The 20,664-nt window shown below is 45.1% G+C and overlaps 1 protein-coding gene across 2 annotated transcripts in view; it reads right to left on the bottom strand.

The window, feature by feature from the left end:
* Window positions 1–1,970: 1,970 nt before the first annotated feature.
* The window catches only part of LOC147422129 (uncharacterized), a 68,371-nt gene continuing 49,677 nt past the window's right edge, over window positions 1,971–20,664 (bottom strand). For both annotated transcript variants that reach the window (XM_086503465.1, XM_086503464.1), the window contains one exon: window positions 1,971–2,369. In XM_086503465.1, the coding sequence (XP_086359591.1) occupies window positions 2,133–2,369 (237 nt within the window). In that variant the 3' untranslated portion in view covers window positions 1,971–2,132. The remainder of the gene's footprint in view (window positions 2,370–20,664) is intronic.

Raw genomic sequence — 20,664 nt, 5'->3', positions numbered from 1 at the left:
GGTGAAGAACCCTCACATGGAGCTATGTTTGTCACGGTGTTAAACCGAGCATAATCCATGAATCAAGGTATTTGTGTCTAAGAAGTCCTCTTCAAATTCATCACTAATCTGCACAATTAGGCTTGAAGGAAAACTCAAAAAACCACGAATTAATGATATGCGCATTATTTTCTTCATGTAAAGTAGTTCTTATTAGGTTATTCAAAGCGCGAAAGATAAGAATAGGACTTGCAACACCACTAAGATATGAGTGTTCGTACTCTAGTTTATGTTTGATTGCTATTAATATTGTTGCATTTTCATCAAGTAATCAAAGCTACATTCTTTGTATTCTCAATAGATCATCAGACCTAACATTCACAATGCTCTCTTGCAAGTTGTATTGTCCTTCATAATTTAATTCTTGTATCTACGTGAATGGAATGTGAAGTGATACTAAGCGACCGTCTAAAGAAGTAAACTTTTGCATGGATCTTATTGGATTATTCCAAAATGTATATGATAAACCATGAGTAGTTAGGAAAGGTGACACTATTTTTATAGCAAAGTATGCTCTACACCATGTATCACTAGTAAAAGAAGTAATTTCATACGTGTGTTATTATGGAGCCCCACAAACACAAATATTTACGTCATTACTCAATCCTCAGACACAAGTGATCTGATCAAAGTCAAACTCACCCTCGGCCGGTATGTGTTTTCAAAATTAGAGTGGGTTTTGCAAGACGATGACTCATGGGACATTTGAGGTTTTGAAACACTACTACTACATACCACTGCTATATATAGCTTCATAAGTTCAAAATAGTCTGAACTCACGAATTATAAGAGGGAATAAAGCACTCATAAAACTATAAAAGCAAGGGACAGAATAAAAGAAAACAAAAGAAAAAACAAAAACAAACTAAATCACTTTGTTCGCTACGAAACAAAACTAAATAAAACAAAACATTATCAACTTAAAAATGTTTTTAGAAAAGACATGCATAAAATAAGTTGACGTATCTTATTTGGCTTAAAACAAGTACTCAAGCTTAAGCAAAAACGGATAAGACATCTTAAAAACTTAATCTTACAAATCAAACTTCACACAACTTCCTTTTAAAGGAACACATTCGTAAGTCCTCAGGAATACTACTACAAACCTACGAAGAGCAAAGATTCAAACTTGACAATATGTGACCTCAACTTCGTTGCTTGTCCAAACAAGAAGATTAAGATTATCACCTTTATAATGCATAGCTTGGACAACAGCTATGACATCCCTACTCACGTTGTCAATGCCCAAGAGTAGGTTGAGATTTGTATAGAGGTCATTCATGCTTTGAACATACTCTACAAAACCAACGAGCTAAGTTTCTATCACCCTCCGGAGGTACTGGGTATACTCAACCATGATAAGGCTAGCATTTGTCAAGCTATAGTAAAAATGCTAGAAGCGCTAGAGATCAAAAGAATAGCATAAGGTGTTGTTAAGTCAAACAATAAGTCAGCTTTTTAGCTCCCCACTTCTATTGAATTTAGTACTAATTATCTTGAGGAAGAAACATTAAAAATGAACTTACTACGATGCAAAAATGAACAAACATTTTTCATGATTCTTTTAAATGAGTATTCTTTTTCAACCAGTAAAGAAATAAGATGACAAGATTGAACAACAAAAGCAGATTTACTAAAACAAAGACGAGAAAATCTAAGTAGTTGAGAACAAATGACACTTTACCTAGCTAAAAGAGAAATGTTCGAAGAAATGTGAGGCATACGGATGATAATTAGAGTGGCATATTTTGGTTCAAGGCGCTTATCATAGATATCTACTTATAATCCCAAGGGAGTTTGAAAAATCTTAAGGTCTAAAAAGGCACAACAATCACTATTTGTGGTACAGTTAAGTTCACAAAAATCCTTAGGATAAATTCCTCCGCCTACAGAACTCGAATTCAAGTACATAAAAGCTTGAAAAGAAGGAATGTCACGAACAAAAACATCATCTACATAGCATCTTACATTGCATACCACTACTACTACAGTAGAACATAGGGAAAGAAGCTCAGATCAGTAAGGATGACAAAATGTTCAGCCGCCCTACAAAATGTTCTTTGGCTGAGCGAAACCGTACTTTACAAATCAAGCTAAAAAGCTGATGCTGTTCGAACAAAGCAAAGATGCTTTAGGCTGTCCCTTAAAGTAAAAAAATCTCCACTGAATTTGACATCGAATTTCCCAGATTTCCACCACTTGTGCTTTATCTTTTTATACATTTTTTTGTATTCTTCTTGATGCTCAGGAAGCACTTGCCACACCAATGGTAGGCTGCGAGGGAGCTCCTTTAGCGTTGGCTTGTAAAGCTTATACCGATTCCCATCCCCCTGTTAAAAATACAGTTTTGTTGACAAGTTCTGTGTTACCTCTCTCTCTCTCTCTCTCTCTCTCTCTCTCTCTCTCTCTCTCTCTCTCTCTCACACACACACACACACACACACACACACACACACACACACATATTCATGGCGAGCTGCTGACGGAGACCTGATGTCAAGCTCTTGGCAAGCAAGCTGAACCACAGGCTGCAATTGTATCCCAACCTATAATCGCACACTTGGGTTAATCAAGATGGACAGAGGCTACTTGTTGCCGAAGCAAGGCCCTTGCTTACCTTAGCAAACCAAAGGGGATTGCTGCAGAAAAGCAAGGGGGCTGCCATTCACAGCAAGCAGTAAACACCACAATAGAAAAACGTCTGAATCTGAATGTGTGTGTGTGTGTGTGTGTGTGTGTGTGTGTGTGTGTGTGACCATTCGCATACCTAAAGAGGTTGTGTAGGTGCGGTACGTGTACTGTACGTACCCAGCACACAGTACCTGATTGTGCTAGGTACATGCCTACATGCGTACATCTTAAAAGTAAATCATCAATATCGGTAAGAATTGGTTCCAAGCCTGCCAAATTGCCTTAAATTTTAAAGACGTTGAAAGAGCCATAGACAATCTCTCTCTCTCTGTCTCTCTCTCTCTCTCTCTCTCTCTCTCTCTCTCTCTCTCTCTCTCATATATATATATATACTCATAGCTCAAGGCTGGGCCTAAAGAAATGGACCAAGCTGCTGCGCCCTAGGTGTAGGTCCCCCACAAGAGAAGGGCGTCAAAATCCTCAAAACCGCAACATGGGCAAGTAGGAGGATGGCCACTATAGACTAGCCTTGTAAGTTGTAACCACTGTCAATCCCTGGTGAGCGAATAACCACTGGAAGGTGGAGATCCTATGGGCCTACCAGCCTGTCCAAGCCGCTGCCAGAATTCAGGGAGAAACTCCTGAGAAGGCCCTGCCGGCACCAATGCTCTGAGGCTGCTGGTATAGCTGGCTGTCCAGCTGTGAGAATGTGATGGCCAAGCCGGACTGTGTACTGAAAGAAGGGGGTGCCTACGACATCTGGCTCACCAGCTGGTCCAAGCCACTTCCAGAATTCAGGGAGAAACTCCTGAGAAGGCCCTGCCGGAACCAATGCTCTGAGGCTGCTGATATAGCTGGCCGTCAAGCTGTGAGAATGTGACGGCCAAGACAGACTGTGTACTGAAAGAAGGGGGTGCCTAAGACGTCTGACTCAAAAGGGTCATGCCACACCCACTCTCCTGGATCCACTGAAGCCGCACTTAAGGGTCTGGCACCATAACTGCTCCAAGGTCATTAGGATCCGGATCAATCAACCACTTCCAGGCAATCGCGGCCACTGCCTCGATCCTCTGAAAAGCGCACACTGACATCAGTGGGGACGCTTCTGCCACCATTGAAGTCCGCCCTCTGCCTTTACCTCAAAGAACAGGCAATCGCCATCCTTTGTGCAATCTCTAGCTGCAATCAGGATCTCCAACTACATCAATGTACCCATCCACCTCAAAGCCTGGGGCTCAAAAGTAGTCTGCCATTCCTCTACGAGTCTATGAGAGCGTCCTGGATGAGTGCTGACGTGGTAGGCTGTACGGATTTCCGCGTTTTGTGCTGGTTGTTGAGGTGGCAATTGTACGGATTTTCGTAAATTACACTGGCAGCTTTTTGGCATTGCTTTTAGACTAGAAGCTTTTGAGTTATAAGGCTTTTCATGTAAAACTGCTTTTGGGGCCTAGGGCCTTTAAATATGAGGCTAGGGCTCATTCTCTAGCATGCTTCCGGGAGAAAGTGCACAGTATGGAGTACCGGCTTGTACTGTGTTGATGCAATATAAAGAAATAAAGAAAGAGGCGCCAAGGTTTGGGGCCAATACTCTCTAGGGTGAAATTCCACCACTCCGTGTCGCGTGTCGTATCTCTCTCTCTCTCAGTCCAGTTGTTATTGAAGTGCTAAAAGTCTGTTCAGTCCGTTCATTTCTATTGGCACGTGGTGCCCATCTAGTGACACTACCCCCCTCTTGAGTACCAAGTACTGCTCCAAATCCGTGCTTGGGTGAACCTGTAGGACCCTTTACCACAGTGGGAGCCAATTGGAAGGCTTTAAGATAAAGTTGCTGTCACAAACTGATGACGTGTCAAAGCCTAAAGAATGGAGCCAACTTACAGATGCCGGCCGAGAGGGCTAAACCCTAAGAATAACAAGCAGCAGAAGAAGAAGAAGTCCTACCAACTTATGGGGACCCCGTCCGATCGGGCCCAGTGACATAAAGGGATCAAAATAAAAGCAGGACTCACACACACACTCACGCAAAGCTGATTATGTGGCAGCTGTACGGAAGTTCCGAAAATTACGGTGGCTGATGACGTGGCAAGCTGTACTGATTTCTGCGTTTTGCGTTGACTGATGACGTAGCAGGCTGTACGGATTTCCATGATTTACGATGGCAACTTTTTGGCTTTGCTTTTGGACCATATGCTTTTGAGTTTGAAGGCTTTTTACTGTAAACTTCTTTTGGGGCCTAGGGCCTTTAAATATGAGGTTAGGGCTCATTCTCTGGCATGCTTCCTGGCGAAGGTGCAGAGTCTCGAGTACCGGCTTGTACTGTGTTGATGCAATATAAAGAAATACCGAAAAGGGCGCCAAGATTTGGGGCCAATACTCTCTGGGGTGGAATTACGCCACTTCGTGTCGCGTGTCGTCTCTCTCTCTCTCTCAGTTCTAGTGTTAATGAAGTGCTAAAAGTTTGTTCAGTCTGTTCTTTTCTATTGGCACGTGGTGCCGGTCTTGTAATAGTGGTATCAGAGCATCAGGCGTGTGCTTTTCTGAAAGCATACCGGTCTGCTACAAAAGAGCAGATAGAGCTATTGGAAATTTATTCGAGGTATCTTCGCCCTCCAACCCAGACTTATTAGCGACTCCCACCCTTACTTCATCGCGCATCGGGCGCGCTCCCGTCTTCATTGCTGTGTCTTACATGGCATAAGCCATAAAGAACCCACCAAGACCTGGAATTCATGGATTCAACAGAATATTTGCAGTTTCTGCTCAACGAGCTTCACGACATTCTTCCGCGGCATCCTGAGCAGAATCTTCTGATGCTGCAAAGTTTCCAACAATTTTTGAGCTACATGTTACCCCCTTTGATGCTCCAGGTAGTACCTCCTCCTTCGGCACCAGAAAGTACAAGAGCTTCCAACCGGCAACCTTCTCAGCCGTTTGTTCCGATCGAGGGAGTCTTCAGGAATATGGTGTAGCCATTGGACCCTAATCCAGTGCAATCGCCTTTGCCACCTCCATTGCCCCCACCTCTACCACCACCGCCCCCAGGCTACAATGGTTGGAGCCCATATGGGTACCCTTATTATCCATACCCCGGATATGCGCCTAACCAACCGAAAGATTCAAAGATGGTGGCACGACAATCAAATTTTTCACCTTTTCCAGAGAGAGAGATCGCAAGAAAGCATTGCAGTTCTTACAGCAATTCGACAACATCTATGCTTTGGGGAACTATACAGAAGAATCCAAGATTTCTCGAGCAGCGGGATTTCTTAGAGATAATGCTATGCAATGGTGGAGTTCAATCGCGACACAACAGCATGCTCCAAGGACCTGGCAAGCTTTCAAGACAGTTTTTGCACGTAGTTACATGACTTCGATCTTTGAAGTTCGGATTTTGGCAGAGTGGGGCAACTTGAAAATGCTTGCCACCGAAACCATGGACGACTACAACCAAAGGTTTATCGACATGTACCTTCCGGTGTCCTTCTTTAAGTTCATTCCCTTGAAGGACCAGTGCGAGCGCTACACCATTGCACTACCATCACCATTGCAGGAATATTGTCTCTCCAAGCAAGTCTCTACCATGCAGAAGCTTATGGACCATACCACGGTCGGCTACAAGCTCAAAAACCAACCTCAACGGCCTCGTCTGACACAACGTCAACAAGACGCCTTGTTACAAGAAGGCCGATGCTTCGAATGTTTCCAAACAGGGCATACGTTCAATACATGTCCTGAGCGAGCCTCGACGTCCTCAGTGCAACCTTTTGCTCCCATGACAGACAGATCCCAAGGGCCACCTCCGGCCAAGAAGGCTAGACCTGCTATTGGACTAGCACTCGATATTTATGGAATACACCTCGAGAGTTTTAATTTATTATGCAAAGCTTATGGAAAAGTCAATGGCTTGAAAGCCCTTATTTTCTTTGACCCCGGAGCTATGGAGAACTTCATCCATCCAAAATTGTTAAAGCAGATGCACTTTGATTATGATGCAGAGGGTGGAGAAATTGCAGCTGAGCTAGCCACGGGGCAAACTCAGAAAGTGGTACCGCACTTCCAATGACTATACAAGATTATCATGGAAAAGCTGATTTCCACACTATGAGGTTGGGCAATTGCGACGTTTTCTTGGGCATGCCCTGGGACAACAAGAATGATGCAACACTCCAGGTCTGGAACCGAACCATCACCGTAATGCAGAAGGGCAAGCCCGTTGTCCTCAATGTTCGGTTGTCCGAACAAAACCCTCAATGACCTCTCTACTTGTTTTCTAGTTAGATACTTTTGAACATAGAAAGTATTGTTTGAAATGGATGCTATCTGTTTTAAACCTGCCTTGGTGCCGATTTGAATTGTTTGACTCTGGTTTTATAACTGGTTTCAATAATTGGTGATTTTACTCCCGGGTGGAGAAGTGAAAAATATTGTTTTGATATTGTTTGAACCTCGGAACGACGCAGGCCGATGCCTGGGGAGCGTTCTGTTGTATGCTAGAAAACCACCGAACGACAGAGGCCGATGTCTAGAAAGCGTTTGGTTCTATGCTTGAACCTCGAAGCGACACAGACTACGGCTGGGGAGCGTGCGATTGTACAGTCCTCTGAGCTCATGGCGCGGACCTTTTTAGGTTATTTGCGGGGGGAGTGACGAGGTAGTCGTTGAGTAGCTTCATACCGCAGATTGTGCCTTGTAACATGCATATGTAAGCATTTGTGTTGCATTGTGATGTGCCTAACCTGAATATTCCTAATTGGATGAGATTGCCTGGGTATGTAATTTTAGTGCATCAAGACACCCGTGGAAGATCAGTACAGTCTAGGTGTGATAGCTAATTTTACTAGGCGAGAATATCAAGAGTTCCGGTCTGGACGAAAGGAGAAGCTAACTCCTAGATCAAAAGAGCCGAAAGAAGAACCTAACTCCTTGATCAAAAGAGCCGAAAGGAGAAGCTAACTCCTCAACAAAAGAGCAAACTGATTGTCCCTCGGAATGACCCTCAGAAATTTTTAAGCTAACTTGAGTTGTTTTGCAGATATGTTGTAATCGTCCGCGATTACTCTCTTTCAAGAAGGGGAGATGTCACAAATTGCTGACGTGTAAAAGCGTAAAGAATGGAGCCAACTTACAGATGCCGGCCAAGGGGCCTAAACCCTAAGAATAACAAGTAGCAGAAGAAGAAGAAGTCCTACTAACTTATGGGGACCCCGTCCGATGGGGTCCCAGTGACATAGAGGGATTAAAATAAAATCAGGACACACACACGCGCGCAAAGCTGATGACATGGAGGTTGTACGGAAGTTCCAAAAATTACGTTGGTAATGATGTGGCAGGCTGTACGGATTTCCGCGTTTTGCGTTGGCTGATGACATGGCAGGCTCTATGGATTTCCATGATTTACGCTGGCAGCTTTTTGGCTTTGCTTTTGGACCAGATGCTTTTGAGTTTGAAGGCTTTTTACTGTAAACTGCTTTTGGGGCCTAGGGCCTTTATATATGAGGTTAGGGCTCATTCTTTCGCATGCTTCCTGGCGAAGGTGCAAAGTCTCGAGTACCGGCTTGTACTGTGTTGATGCAATATAAAGAAATACCGAAAGGGGCGCCAAGATTTGGGGCCAATACTCTCTGGGGTGGAATTCCACCACTCCGTGTCGTGTGTTGTCTCTCTCTCTCTCTCTCTTAGTTCAGTTGTTAATGAAGTGCTAAAAGTCTGTTCAATCTGTTCTTTTCTATTGGCACATGGTGCCCGTCTTGTGACAGTTGCAACACCTAAGGAGTATCTGTTAGTTCCTCCTGCTCCATCCACTTCGCATCCATAGGTGAGTAATTTTGAAACTTCACCAGTTCCTCCTCGTCCATCCACTTTGCATCCATAGGCGAGTAATTCTGAGACTTTACCTCTGACCTTTCTTTCCAAGTGCGTTAAGATTTGCTCGGGGACTAGAACCTCACCCAGTTCTTCCACCTCTGGTTGGTTCTCCCAAGGCAAATCCTCAGGAATTTCCCTTCTAAAGGGTTTCAAGAGACTCACATGAAACGCATTATGTAGTTTCCAATGGTCAGGTAGCTTAAGCCGAAAGCTACATCAAAAGAGACTCGTCATACAGGGATCTCTGTCACTAACTATGGATTGTCACTAACTAAAGTCGTCCCCATGTTCTGCATGAACAACTTCACCATATGATCAGCATTAATCGTTTACCATACAGGAACAAAGTGTGCTTGTTTATTGAATCTGTCAATGACTGTCCAAATGCAATCGTTGTCCATAACTATGCTTTGTCACGGTTTGTCAGGTACAGGCAATGGCTGCAACAAGCGAGGAGCCTTTTGACGGTCATACTTCACCTTTTGACAGATAATACAATTCCAAACATAATCTGTCACATCACGTCTAAGGTTGCAAAATTAGGCTTTCATAAGCTACAACTCTGTCATCCTGCATCAGTACTGCTCCCAGGCCATTCTTACCACATGCATCTGCTTGCACATGAAAAGCTTTACGTAAATCCGGTAAAATCAGCACCGGATCCGATGTGAGCTTTTGTTTGAGCATTCAAAAAGTTTGGTCTTCTTTTTCTGTCCATTGGAAGACTTTACCCTTCTTCTACAACTCATGCAATGATGCTACAATTTCAGCAAAATGCTTTATGAACCGGCGGTAATACAAACATAACCCCAAAAAACAGCGAACCTCATGCAAGTTCATGGGTTGTGGCCAATGTTTTATAGCTTGCACTTTGGCTGGATCCATGCGTACTACGTCTTTGGATATAATGTGGCCCAAAAAGTGAATCTCTTCCATAAAATACTCACTTTTCTTACGATCGATGAAAAGCTTATGTTTATAAAGCTCTTCAAACACCACAGTTAAGTGTTTTTGTGGTCTTCCTCATTCTTGGAAAACGTCATCAAAGAATGTGGAACAAAGGCCCTATGATTTCTGAAAATCCTATCCATCATTCCATTGAATGTGACAAGAGCATTCGTGAGTCCAAAGGGCATAACTAGATACTCATATAGACCAAAAGATGTTCGGAATGCAGTTTTATGAACATCTTCTGAACAAATCCGAATTTGGTGATTACCACTCTTGAAATCTATCCGGCTGAAAACTGGTGCACCTTTTAACCGATCCAAGATGTCGTCAATTCGTGGTAGCCATGCACCAAGAACCATCCTCTTTCTAAGCAAGTAGAACAGAGGAACAATAGCGAGATGAGCTAGGCAGAATTAGTCCCTTCTCCAAAAGATTATTCACTTGACTCATGCTCTCCTCTTGCTGCGCCGCACGAACCCTGTAAGGTGGTTTGTTGGGTGGAAAACTTACGGGGATAATGTCAATTCTATGATCCTCAGGTCTTGTAGGTGGAAGTTCTGCACGTAACTCATCCAAGAAACAATCAGCAAACTGATTTAGAAATTCAGCTTTCCCTACATCTGAGTCAGACATCTCCGAGTTAGACTCAATCTCTTTAGTAAAAACTAAGTACATTGAAAGATGGTTTTTCATTACTGAAGAAATAGCAAAAGCGGGCACTACAGGACAGATTCTCTCTTAAGCTTAACATCGAACTCAAGGGTTTTTCCTCTATAAGAGGTAGCGCTTCCAGCTAGAAAGCGCATGAATCACGGCCAAGAGCTCTTTCTCATAGACTTGCATAGTCGTCTCTGGCCCTTGCAAAATTCGGCTTTCATAAGCTACTACCCGTCCATCTTGCATTAGCACTGCTCTGATGCTACTGCCACACGCGCCACACTGGACCACAAATGACTTTATGAGATCTCGCAAAACAATTACTCGATCTGAAGTCAACTTTTCCTTTAAGAGACTAAAAGCTGAAATCTCTTTTTGGGTCCATCTGAAAGTGACCTCTTTCTTTTGCAATGCGTGAAGAGGCGATGCTATTTCTGCAAAATTTCTGATAAACCTTCTATAGTAGGAACACAATCCCAAGAAGCTTCTGACATCATGCACAATCTTCAAATCTGGCCATGTCTTAATAGCTTCGATCTTTGCGGGATCCATTCTGACACCATCCTTTGAGGCTATGTGGCTAAGAAAATGGATCTCTTCAAGGAAGAATTCACTTTTCTTAAGATTGACAAGTAACCTGTGACTGCGCAGCTCTTCGAACACAATGGTCAAGTGACGCCTATGCTCCTCTTCATTCTTCGAATAGACTATCATGTCATCGAAGAACGTCCCAACAAAAGTTGATGCGAGCGGAAAATCCGGTCCATCATTCTCTTGAACGTGGCAGGAGCATTTGTTAGACCAAACGGCATCACTAGAAACTCATAAAGACCAAATGTTGTTCTAAATGCAGTCTTGTGCACATCCTCTGGCCTTATACGAATCTGATGGTACCCACTCTTAAGGTCTATCTTGCTGAAAATTGCAGCACCCTCTAAACGATCGAGAATATCATCAATGCGAGGAATAGGAAACCTATTCTTGATGGTATTCTTATTCAACGAACGATAATCAATACACATGCGCCATGAGCCATCCTTCTTCTGCACTAGGAGCACTGGAGAGCAAAAGGGTGCAAAACTAGGCTGAATCAGCCCATTCTCTAATAACTCCTCAACCTGGCCCATAATCTTTCTGATGCGCCGCACTAACCCTGTAGGGAGGTCTATTTGGTGGGCTACACCCTGGCACCAAATCTATCCGATGGTCCTCAGGTCTCTCTGGCGGCAATTGCGACAGTAATGAATCAAAAAAACAGTCACTAAACTTTTGCAAAAATGTTGACCTTTCTTTATCTAACACAGATAAATTTGACTGATCACTATCTGAGACATCACGTGCAAAAATCAAGTACATAGAAAGATGATTCTTTATTACAGAAGTGATAGCAGAAGCAGATACCATAGGGACTGACTCTCCTTTAAGCTTTACATCCAAGATGTGAGTTTTGTCCCTATGCTGTACAGTGATCTTTTTGTTGTAGGCATCCAAGACTCCATGCACTCGAAACATCCACGGGATCCCCAACAAGGCGTCACATCCTTCCAGCGGCATGATGTAGAACTCTTCCGTGTCCACATACGACTGAATGCAGACGCAGCTTTCCAATGATGGGAGTAGCACACTCCGAGTGGCCAGGACATGCCAACCCTGCCTGTGCTCTGTACCCCATCTCTTCAGCTCTGATGCCCAGCTTCATAGCTAATGCTCGTAAGATAAAGTTGGCTTTGGCACCTGGATCAAAGAAGATGAGTGTCGTCTGATCCCTAACTTTACTCCATGTCCTGCATAACTCACTGGCATCTGTACTGGGCCTGTCACCCACCATCTCTGGCACCAAACCTGCCGTGGGTTTAGGCTTCTTGCCTTTCTGGTCCTCTTTATCCTCTGAGTCAGTTGGTCTTTTCTTTTGTGGACAATTGGTAGCAAAGTGACCAGGCTGCTCGCATATAAAGCATTTGTTTTCAGATATTAGGACCTTCTTTTCCTCGAGCGACTTGCGCACAAAAGGCTTCCTTTTCTGTTTCTTTGCCTGCGCTCCAGAAGTCCCGGCTGAATCCTTGTCTTTGGTGACCTTTTCTGACCCCTGTTATGCATCAAGAGCCGTTTTCACAAAGGGCTTCTTCACTGAATTTTTCTTTTGCTGCCCTCCTTCGTTGTTGCTCGGAAACCCACTGTCCTCTCCTTTCAACAAGGCAAGACCAGTGTTCGCAACTTCCATAAGCTGAGTGAGGATAGCCACTCTGTTCTTTGTACAGTAATCGCGAAGCCCTTTAGGCAACCCACAACAATACTTCTGTATCTGCTCTGTGAATGGCACAAATCTGTAGGAGGTCACTGAGAGTAACGCTTTACAAAACCTCCTATTGTACTCCAGCAAGCTCTTGCATGAAGCTGAAGTAAGTTGGTGCCAATTTGTCATGACGTCCGCCTCAAATTTATTTGACAGCCACGCAGACGCAAACATTTGCTTGAAGTAAAACCAAGTGGCCGGTGCCTGTCCTTGCATTAACAATGTCGTCCACCATGTGAGCGCATTGTCCTTTAAGAAAGTGGCAACTTTCCTAACTTTCGAGGTCTCTGTAAAATTCCCTCCTGCATAAGCTGTATCAAACTGCTGGAGGAAAGTGAGAGCCTTTGTCTTATCCTCGAAACCACTGAAGGTACTGAACTTTACAGCTGCACCACCTTCTTTGTAAGCTTTTGGCTTCTCCAGTGCCCCCAAGTTGTCATAAGGAATGGTCTACAACATGGGCACTGTAGTAGGCATGATCGGCACATCTTGGCCATTCACATTTTGCATCAGAGGTGCGATATCGGGCTGCTGTCAAGAAAAACCAGCCGTGCCAAAATGACCCTGTGGCACCCCAAACTGGCCCTGATCGCACTGAAAACCCTGCTGCATGCCGATACTACCATACATGGGGTTTGGCACATGCCTTGCATACCCCCAAACATTGTTCCTGGCATGTACGGCCGACTTCCAGGCGCATAACCAACCATACTTTGGAACACTGATCCACCCTCGAAATACCCAAAATGTACCGTGGGTGGTGGAAAAACTGGGTGCATAGCCTGGTATCCAGTTCCCTGTCCATTCAAGACAGTATGCGGGCTCTGAAAGGTGGCGGGCTGAACTGGCATAACCTGTGGAACAGCCACCTGTTCAAGCACGGGAGGAACCTGTTTTGGAGCCTCTGACTCCGCAACATGCGCGTGTTCCCTTTCCTGCTTAGTCGCATTAAGTAGTTAAGTTTGAGCCTCAACAAGCTTTGTACGCGGTGTAGGTTGCCTATTTTGCTGTTGCACTGGTGGTGCTTGCAAGAACTCCATAAACCTTGGATTCTGCACCAGCTGCGAAAAGACATTCACTGCGACAACTAACTGAGTCATGAACGCATCATCCTCAAGTTGCCCAATAATAAAGCCCTGTACTACTGGAGGGACATTCACATTGACAGGAGATAAAGACTGACAAGGCCATGAGCTCTCACCAATCTTGAAAACCATAGGAATTTCATGTTTGTCCTTTGAAGAGGAACCCTCTTCCATAATGCCCTTCCCTTTGTCGACCATAGTGTAGTCCCGCGTTCCTGTACTCTGTGTCTTTACCCAAAACAACCGGGGCTCTCTCTTTGAGGAAAAATTGATTGATATCCCGGCAATGGAACCTTGAAACCGGCCCGTGGGGCAGTAGGCTTTGGCTTTCACCCGAAATTCTTTACTTTAGACACACACAAAGAGAACGTGCAAAGGAAACCTGTGACGAGACTAAACACTTAAGCACACACACGGCTTGGAAGCTAGAATGCCCCGAGCAGACGCCGACAACCTGTAGGCGCCGAAATTGGCGACCCTTTCGGTATTTCTTTATTCTTTGAGAGGGTAAATTGCAAAGAAGAGTCCTCGGAATCCTTTACCTGTATCCCTCTAGATACTACCTGAATTTCGACAACATAACAGCCCCAAAACTTGTGCGAAACCAATTCCCCTCCTAGAACTCACTTGCACTGACGTAAACCCTTTAACCCCGCCAAAAAACAATAAATTCAGGTCACTGTATTTAGTGGTTTTTGCCCTGTTTCCAGCCTTAAACAGTCCCCGAATTGTTCTCTGCCAGTGGGGCACGATTCCCAATGGTTCTGACATCCATATGGCTGAAAAACACTCAATTTTTTGCGCATCCACAGCGCTGAATTTGCACCTGTACGGTGAGGTTATGACCCTCACCGGTGCCTGCTTTGGAGTAGCAGCTAGCTACCCCTGTTCCTGCTCAAGGAGGCTCTTGCCTCAGGACAAAAGCATGAACCCACACAGCTGTACATCAGTCAAATGAAGAGCCCTCTTGTAACCGGCCTGTTAACTTCAAAAAGGGCAGTAGACTTTCCTTCAAACCTTGATTTAGCTTTCACCCACTATTAGTCGTCTATTCTACCTGTGCTATAATGACACAAGAGAGGGGAATGGGATACAGATGCTAGAATGCATCTGTATGCGAGTCAGACACCAGACTGGCCCCTAAATTAGGCGCCCCTTTCGGTATTTCTTTATTCTTTAACAGAGGGAATAAAAGATGTGGTTCCCTACAAGCTGCCCCGCACAATCTGGGCTGAATTTCATTTGTTCTGGCCCGATTTCGACGGCATAACTACACTAGGATCCTTCACAGTCGGTATCCCCACGCATTAGATGACTTTCCCGACGCATACGGACACTTTGCAAAACCTGGCGAGAATCTGCAGCACGCTGAATTCTCTGTTTTCTGCCCCAAAAATGCGCCGGATCACCTGTACAGCGGTCCCCTCGCGTCCCCGAACCTCCTGGGGGTATTAGGGTCTGTTTAGGGCCAAAACCCTAAACCTGCAAAAATACACAGCAGGCTGTAATTCACTGTTTCGGGCTCCGTTTTGCGTGCCGATGGCATCCCTAGCAAGTCCGCGAGCTCCCGCACCTGTAGGGCTACTTGCCCTTTGAATCGGACGAGATTTCTCGCGTGAAACCTCTCCTAATCACCTGTACCTGCGGGGGATTAGCCGCTAGCTAATCCAGTACCTGTGCAAGAGGCTCTTGCCTCGGCGATCGCGCATGAACCCACACAACTGTACATTGGTCAATTGAAAAGCCCACTAGAGGGGCATAACCATAAAGAATAGGGGAGAGAGAGAGCAGTGAGAGGTGTGCAGGTCTTGACATCCTGCACCTCACTGTACATAGAGGGTAAGCCAGCACTCCATTGAAGCTCTCCCACCTGTGACAGCACTCAAAAACGAGCTCACAGCTGAAAATCACGTTTTTGCCTTCTCTTTAAGTAGTAAACTAGCCTCAGAGTGCCAAGTGTCACTCATTTGTGCATTTTCCCGCTTTAGACCCTCGGGTCTAAAAATATCTCACCTGCAACCTCTATTGACTTGGCCACAGAGTAACAAAATGATCGCCATGTCAAACTGCACGTAATGACGCGAAGACATTTTGCCGTCCAAAAATAGCAGTCCCTAAAATTTCGGAGTTTCTGCCATTACATTCTTCTAGGTCATCTGACCCTCTTTGTACACTGCAGCCACACCAAGAACTGAAATGTAGCCTATGTAGCAAAGGATTCCCCTTTGGCTGGCCAATGACCCCACTTTGGCTAACCATAGTCCTTGTCCAACCTTAGTGCTCTTTAACCCTCAGGCCTGGACTCTCTGAACAGTTCCACACTGGCTATGCAATGCAGGGCAGTTAGATTTCCAGAGGGGTGTTTCCAAAAGGTAAGACAAACGAAATTCCCCAAAGAAAGAGAAAATAAACAAAAATGGAATTGCCACTGGTTGGTGACACCTCTTGTGGGGCATCACATAACTTGTAAGGTGCAGCGGAATGAATGTTGTATTTTCTCAAGATTAGTGATCTTTATCGCTCAAGGTTCCGTTTAGTTCTTAGGGAAAGAGAGACCTTTCCGTCTTATGGAGAGTGTTATGATCACGAACAAAGTGAGTGGATATTGTGCGTGCAAGTGAATGAGACTGAGAGAAGGAGAGAGAAGAGATACGACACCCGAGAGGTTGTAAAACCCTCCTCCGAAGGCCCCACTCTCGTCGGCGAGAGTGGTCTACTTTGATTGCACAAAGGTGTACAATGCGTATGCAATGGACTGATGCAATGGAACTATGCCGATGACGACGACGATGGAGACGACGACTTAGGGCTGAAAAACTGTGTTCTTCATATGCTGAATTTCTTGGACTGTTTCGGGGCTGAAATAGATTGCTTTACTGCTGTCTTAAGGGCTGAAAATGATGACTTGTTTGGGGTTTCTGCTGAGGGTGAAAACGCTGATGTGCTTGCACCATAAAGCTGCGTCTTCAGGTTGATTTGTACCTGCTGAAAAAAACGCTAGCATATGCTGCGTTTTCCTTGCTGAAAACTGATGTAAAAACGCTGACTTTCTAGGTCAAAATCTGCGTTTTAATGGGCTGAACATCTGCTGCCAAAAACGCTACCATGGCTGAAATCGCTGGGTTATGCTGCTGGTCTACAATCCCAAAAACGCTGGTCCTTTGGGGCTGCTGCTGCAGGTCAAAACCGCTAAGGGAATTGGGAAGCGTGCCTGAATGCGAGAAAACGCCAAAAACAGAGGCTTTATGGCAATGGGTTCTGGAGATGGAAAACGTCAAGGGGTGGGAGAGGATGGCGATGGTCTAATGCTGACGGGGGGTACTGCTCAGAAGTTGCCTGTTGAGCGGGAAGCTCCTGCTGCCTCTTCAGCCAGAAAGTGCTAACTTGGGTTTGCTTATATATTAACTTAGCAAAATTGCCCTACCTACTTTTGTTGGAAAGTCACTTATAAATAATAAGCGAAAATAACCAAAAATAGGAAAATAGGCTAAATGCACTGGAAAATTCCCCTGACCGAATCTGTTGGATTCTGAAGGGAATACTGATGATCATGCTGTGTGCAACCGGAGGATATGCATCTATGCTAAGTGACTGGGCATGCACGGTCTACGAATAGACTCACAAAAGTGCCAGATCTCTGCTAATGTACACTGACTGGACTGACTGAACCCTGCTGTGGTGTAGCTTGTCCATGGACACACAGGGTTGGGATATGTCACGTGACATAACTGCACGTAGGGGAGAGAGAGCAGTGTGTAGCATGCAGGGCATCACTCCTAGCACCACACTGTACATGGGAGGGAAAGAAATCACTCCATAGCTCTTAAACCTATGACAGGTTGCATAATGAGGCTTCTCCCAGCTTAATTTCAGCCCCACTTCTTCTTGCATGAGGAAAGTGCACAGGAATGTGCCACTTGGCACATTTACATATCATTTCTCGTTTCGGGTTTGCCGCCTAAAAATCTCCCGGCTGGTTGCTCAGTTGACTTCGCGGCAGAGTTGTAAAATGTTCCCCTAGTCATACCGGAGGTAATGACGCGAACACATTTCACGGCCCAAAATAGCAGTTCCCTAATTTTTAGGAAATGATTCCGTTGGGCTCCCTGTGGTCATCTGACCATCTATCCTCATTGGGACCGCATCCAAAAGTGCAATGTGGCCCAACTGTCGGATATTTTTTGCTGGTAGTCCCACCTTGACTTTATGCCTTTATTGAGTTCACTTCCTAGTGTCCACCAACTTGCGAAGTGCGACGGGGGGACCCACATGATCTTGCTCTGAGCCTAGACATCCTCTTACTATACGAATTCCAGTGCCGACCACTACCCATCTGCGGGTGAAACTACCATTCACATTGGCCATACAATGTCCGACCGTTTGCTACTTCAAAAAGAGGGTCTCAAAAACAAAACAAAACCCATTGGAAAGAAACCAACAACTAAACTTAGCAGTTGCCACGTCCTCGTGACATAGTTAATAGCTACCACGTCCTCGTGACACCGTGGGTGGTGGAAAAATTGGATCCATTGCCTGGTAACCAGTTCCATGTCCATTCAAGACAGCATGCAGGCTCTAAAAGGTGGCGGGCTGAACTGGCATAGCCTATGGCATAGGCGTCCTAACCAATTGTTCAAGGACGGGAGGAACCTGTTTTGGAGCCCCTGACTCCGCAACATGCGAGTGTTCCCTATCCTCTGCTGAGACGCATGAAGTACTTGGGCTTCAGCCTCAACAAGCTTTGTTTGCGGTGTAGGTTGCCTATTTTCTTGTGGCAATAGTGGCGCTTGCAAGAACTCCATAAACCTTAGCCGAGTCCTGAACGCATCATCCTCAAGTTGCCCAGTCATAAAGCCATGTACTGGAGGAACATTCACATCAACATGAGGTACAAACAGTCGTGGTCGTGAAGTACAGACACTCATGGCCGTGTGTCTTTACCCAAAACAACCGAGGCTCACTTCCTGAGAAAAAAGTGATTGGTGTCCCGACAACAGAATCTTGAAACCGGCCCGTAGGGCAGTAGGCTTTGGCTTTCACCCAAAATTCTATACTTGACACACACACACACACACAGCACTTTAGCAAGGTAACCTGCGACGGGAATTAACACTTAAGCACACACACGGCTCGGAAGCTAGAATGCTCCGAGCGTGCACCGACAACCTGTAGGCCCCAAAATTGGCGCCCCTTTCGGTATTTCATTATTCTTTAAGAGGGTAATTACAAAGAAGAGTCCTGGGAATTCTTTACCTGTATCCGGCTAGATACCACATGTTCTAGCAAAATTTCGGCAACATGACAACCCCAAAACTTGCCCGAAACCAACTCCTCTGCTAGAACTCACTTCCACTCGCATAAACTCTCTGATTTCTGCCCAGAAACAGTAAATTCAGCACGCTGGACAACAGGCCTCTTTGATGCTGAAAACCGCTGGTATGGCAGAGATCCCAATGATGATCAAAACGCTGAAGCTTGCTGGCAAAAACGCTGGCTATATGCATCCAAAAAACGCTGATATGCTGGGGATCCTAGCGTTAGTGAAAGGCTGCAAAAACGCTGTGTTTGCTGGGGACAAAAACGCTAACGCTGAGGTGGTTTGGTTGCGGGAAAATACCGAGGATGGGGCTGATCTCCAAGGGGATTGTCGCCAGAAGGGGGAAGCTTCAAGACGATGGATCTGCTGCTAGAGAAGGAAACGCCAAGGGGATGGTGAGAGGTATGGCGAGGGTCTACTGCTTGGGGAGGGAGGGGGGTACTGCTGAGAAGTTGCCTGTTGAAGTGGAAGCACCTGCTGCCTCTTCTGCCAGAAAGTGCTAACTTGGGTTTGCTTATATATTAACTTGGCAAAATTGCCCTACCTATTTTTGTTGGAAAGTCGCTTAAAAATAATAAGTGAAAATACCAATAAATAGGAAAATAGGCTAAATGCACTGAAAAATTCCCCTAACTGATGCTAATGGATTCTGATGGGAATTCCGATGATCATGCTGTGTGCAACCGGAGAATATGCATCTATGCTAAATGACTGGGCAGGCACGGTCTACGAATAGACTGACAAAAGTGCTAGATCACTCCTAATCTAAACTAACTGGACTGATTGAACCCTGCTGTGGTGTAGCTTGTCCACGGACACATAGGGTTGGGATGTGTCACGTGACATCCCCTCCTTTTCAAAGTGAGGTACTGGTACCGAACTGTATGGCATCGAGGGAGATCGCCAATAGCATCCGGAATCCTAGAAGGGACACTTCGCCGGCCCACTCTGATGTGTGGGTCGTGCGATACTTGAACTTCATAAAGATCTGCAACGCTTGCTTCTTTGGGCCGCGCCGAAAGCGACACAAAGTCTTCTGAATCTCCTTCCTTGCTTCAACTTTGTCTAGAGTCCTGCTTCTTTCGTCTTCAAGAATCTCCATGGCTGAAAATTCCTGAAACCATCTCCAACACAAAACCATGAACATACCCAATCCATGTAAAGTGAAGGAAAAAAATCTTGTCTTCTCTAAAGACTGTGTATGCAATGTAGATGAACAAATAGACCGAGTGACAAACCGTTCATCAAACACATGCAAACAATGAGGTCGAATCTTTCTCTTATGATCTAAATCCATCAACTGTGACAATTCACAACGGAAATGCCCATGTTTGGTGCTCATACTATCATGTGCTCGTTCTACAACTGCCTCATGCCAAGGAAGAGACATAGAATAAACTTCTTGACATACAGACTTGTCAACTTTTCATGAAGAATCCGCATACATTCGTGCTCATCCATGAGAGAAACGTGCTCAGCATACAATATGTCATGCCTAGTAAAAGGGATCACATAACGAAGCTAACTAAAATACAGGAAACCTTCACGAATGAAACACTCAAACAATGCGTCCGTATCAATCATGCGAACACATAATACTTCCTGTGGTGGTTCTTTGGACCAAGGCTCGAGAGCCAAGATCAGTTCTTCCTGAATGATCAAATCGTTTTGTGGGGGTTCTTTGGACCTCGACTCCAAAGCCATACTTTGGAACACTGATCCACCCTCGCAATACCCAAAATGTACCGTGGGTGGTGGAAAAACTGGGTACATAGCCTGGTATCCAATTCCCTGTCCATTAAAGACAGTATGCGGGCTCTGAAAGG

This window comes from Adiantum capillus-veneris, chromosome 27 (assembly GCF_014529385.1).
Source record: "Adiantum capillus-veneris isolate H3 chromosome 27, ASM1452938v2, whole genome shotgun sequence".
NCBI lineage: Eukaryota > Viridiplantae > Streptophyta > Polypodiopsida > Polypodiales > Pteridaceae > Adiantum > Adiantum capillus-veneris.
Note: the sequence above shows the minus strand (reverse complement) of the source record. Positions and strands in the feature narration are given on the sequence as shown.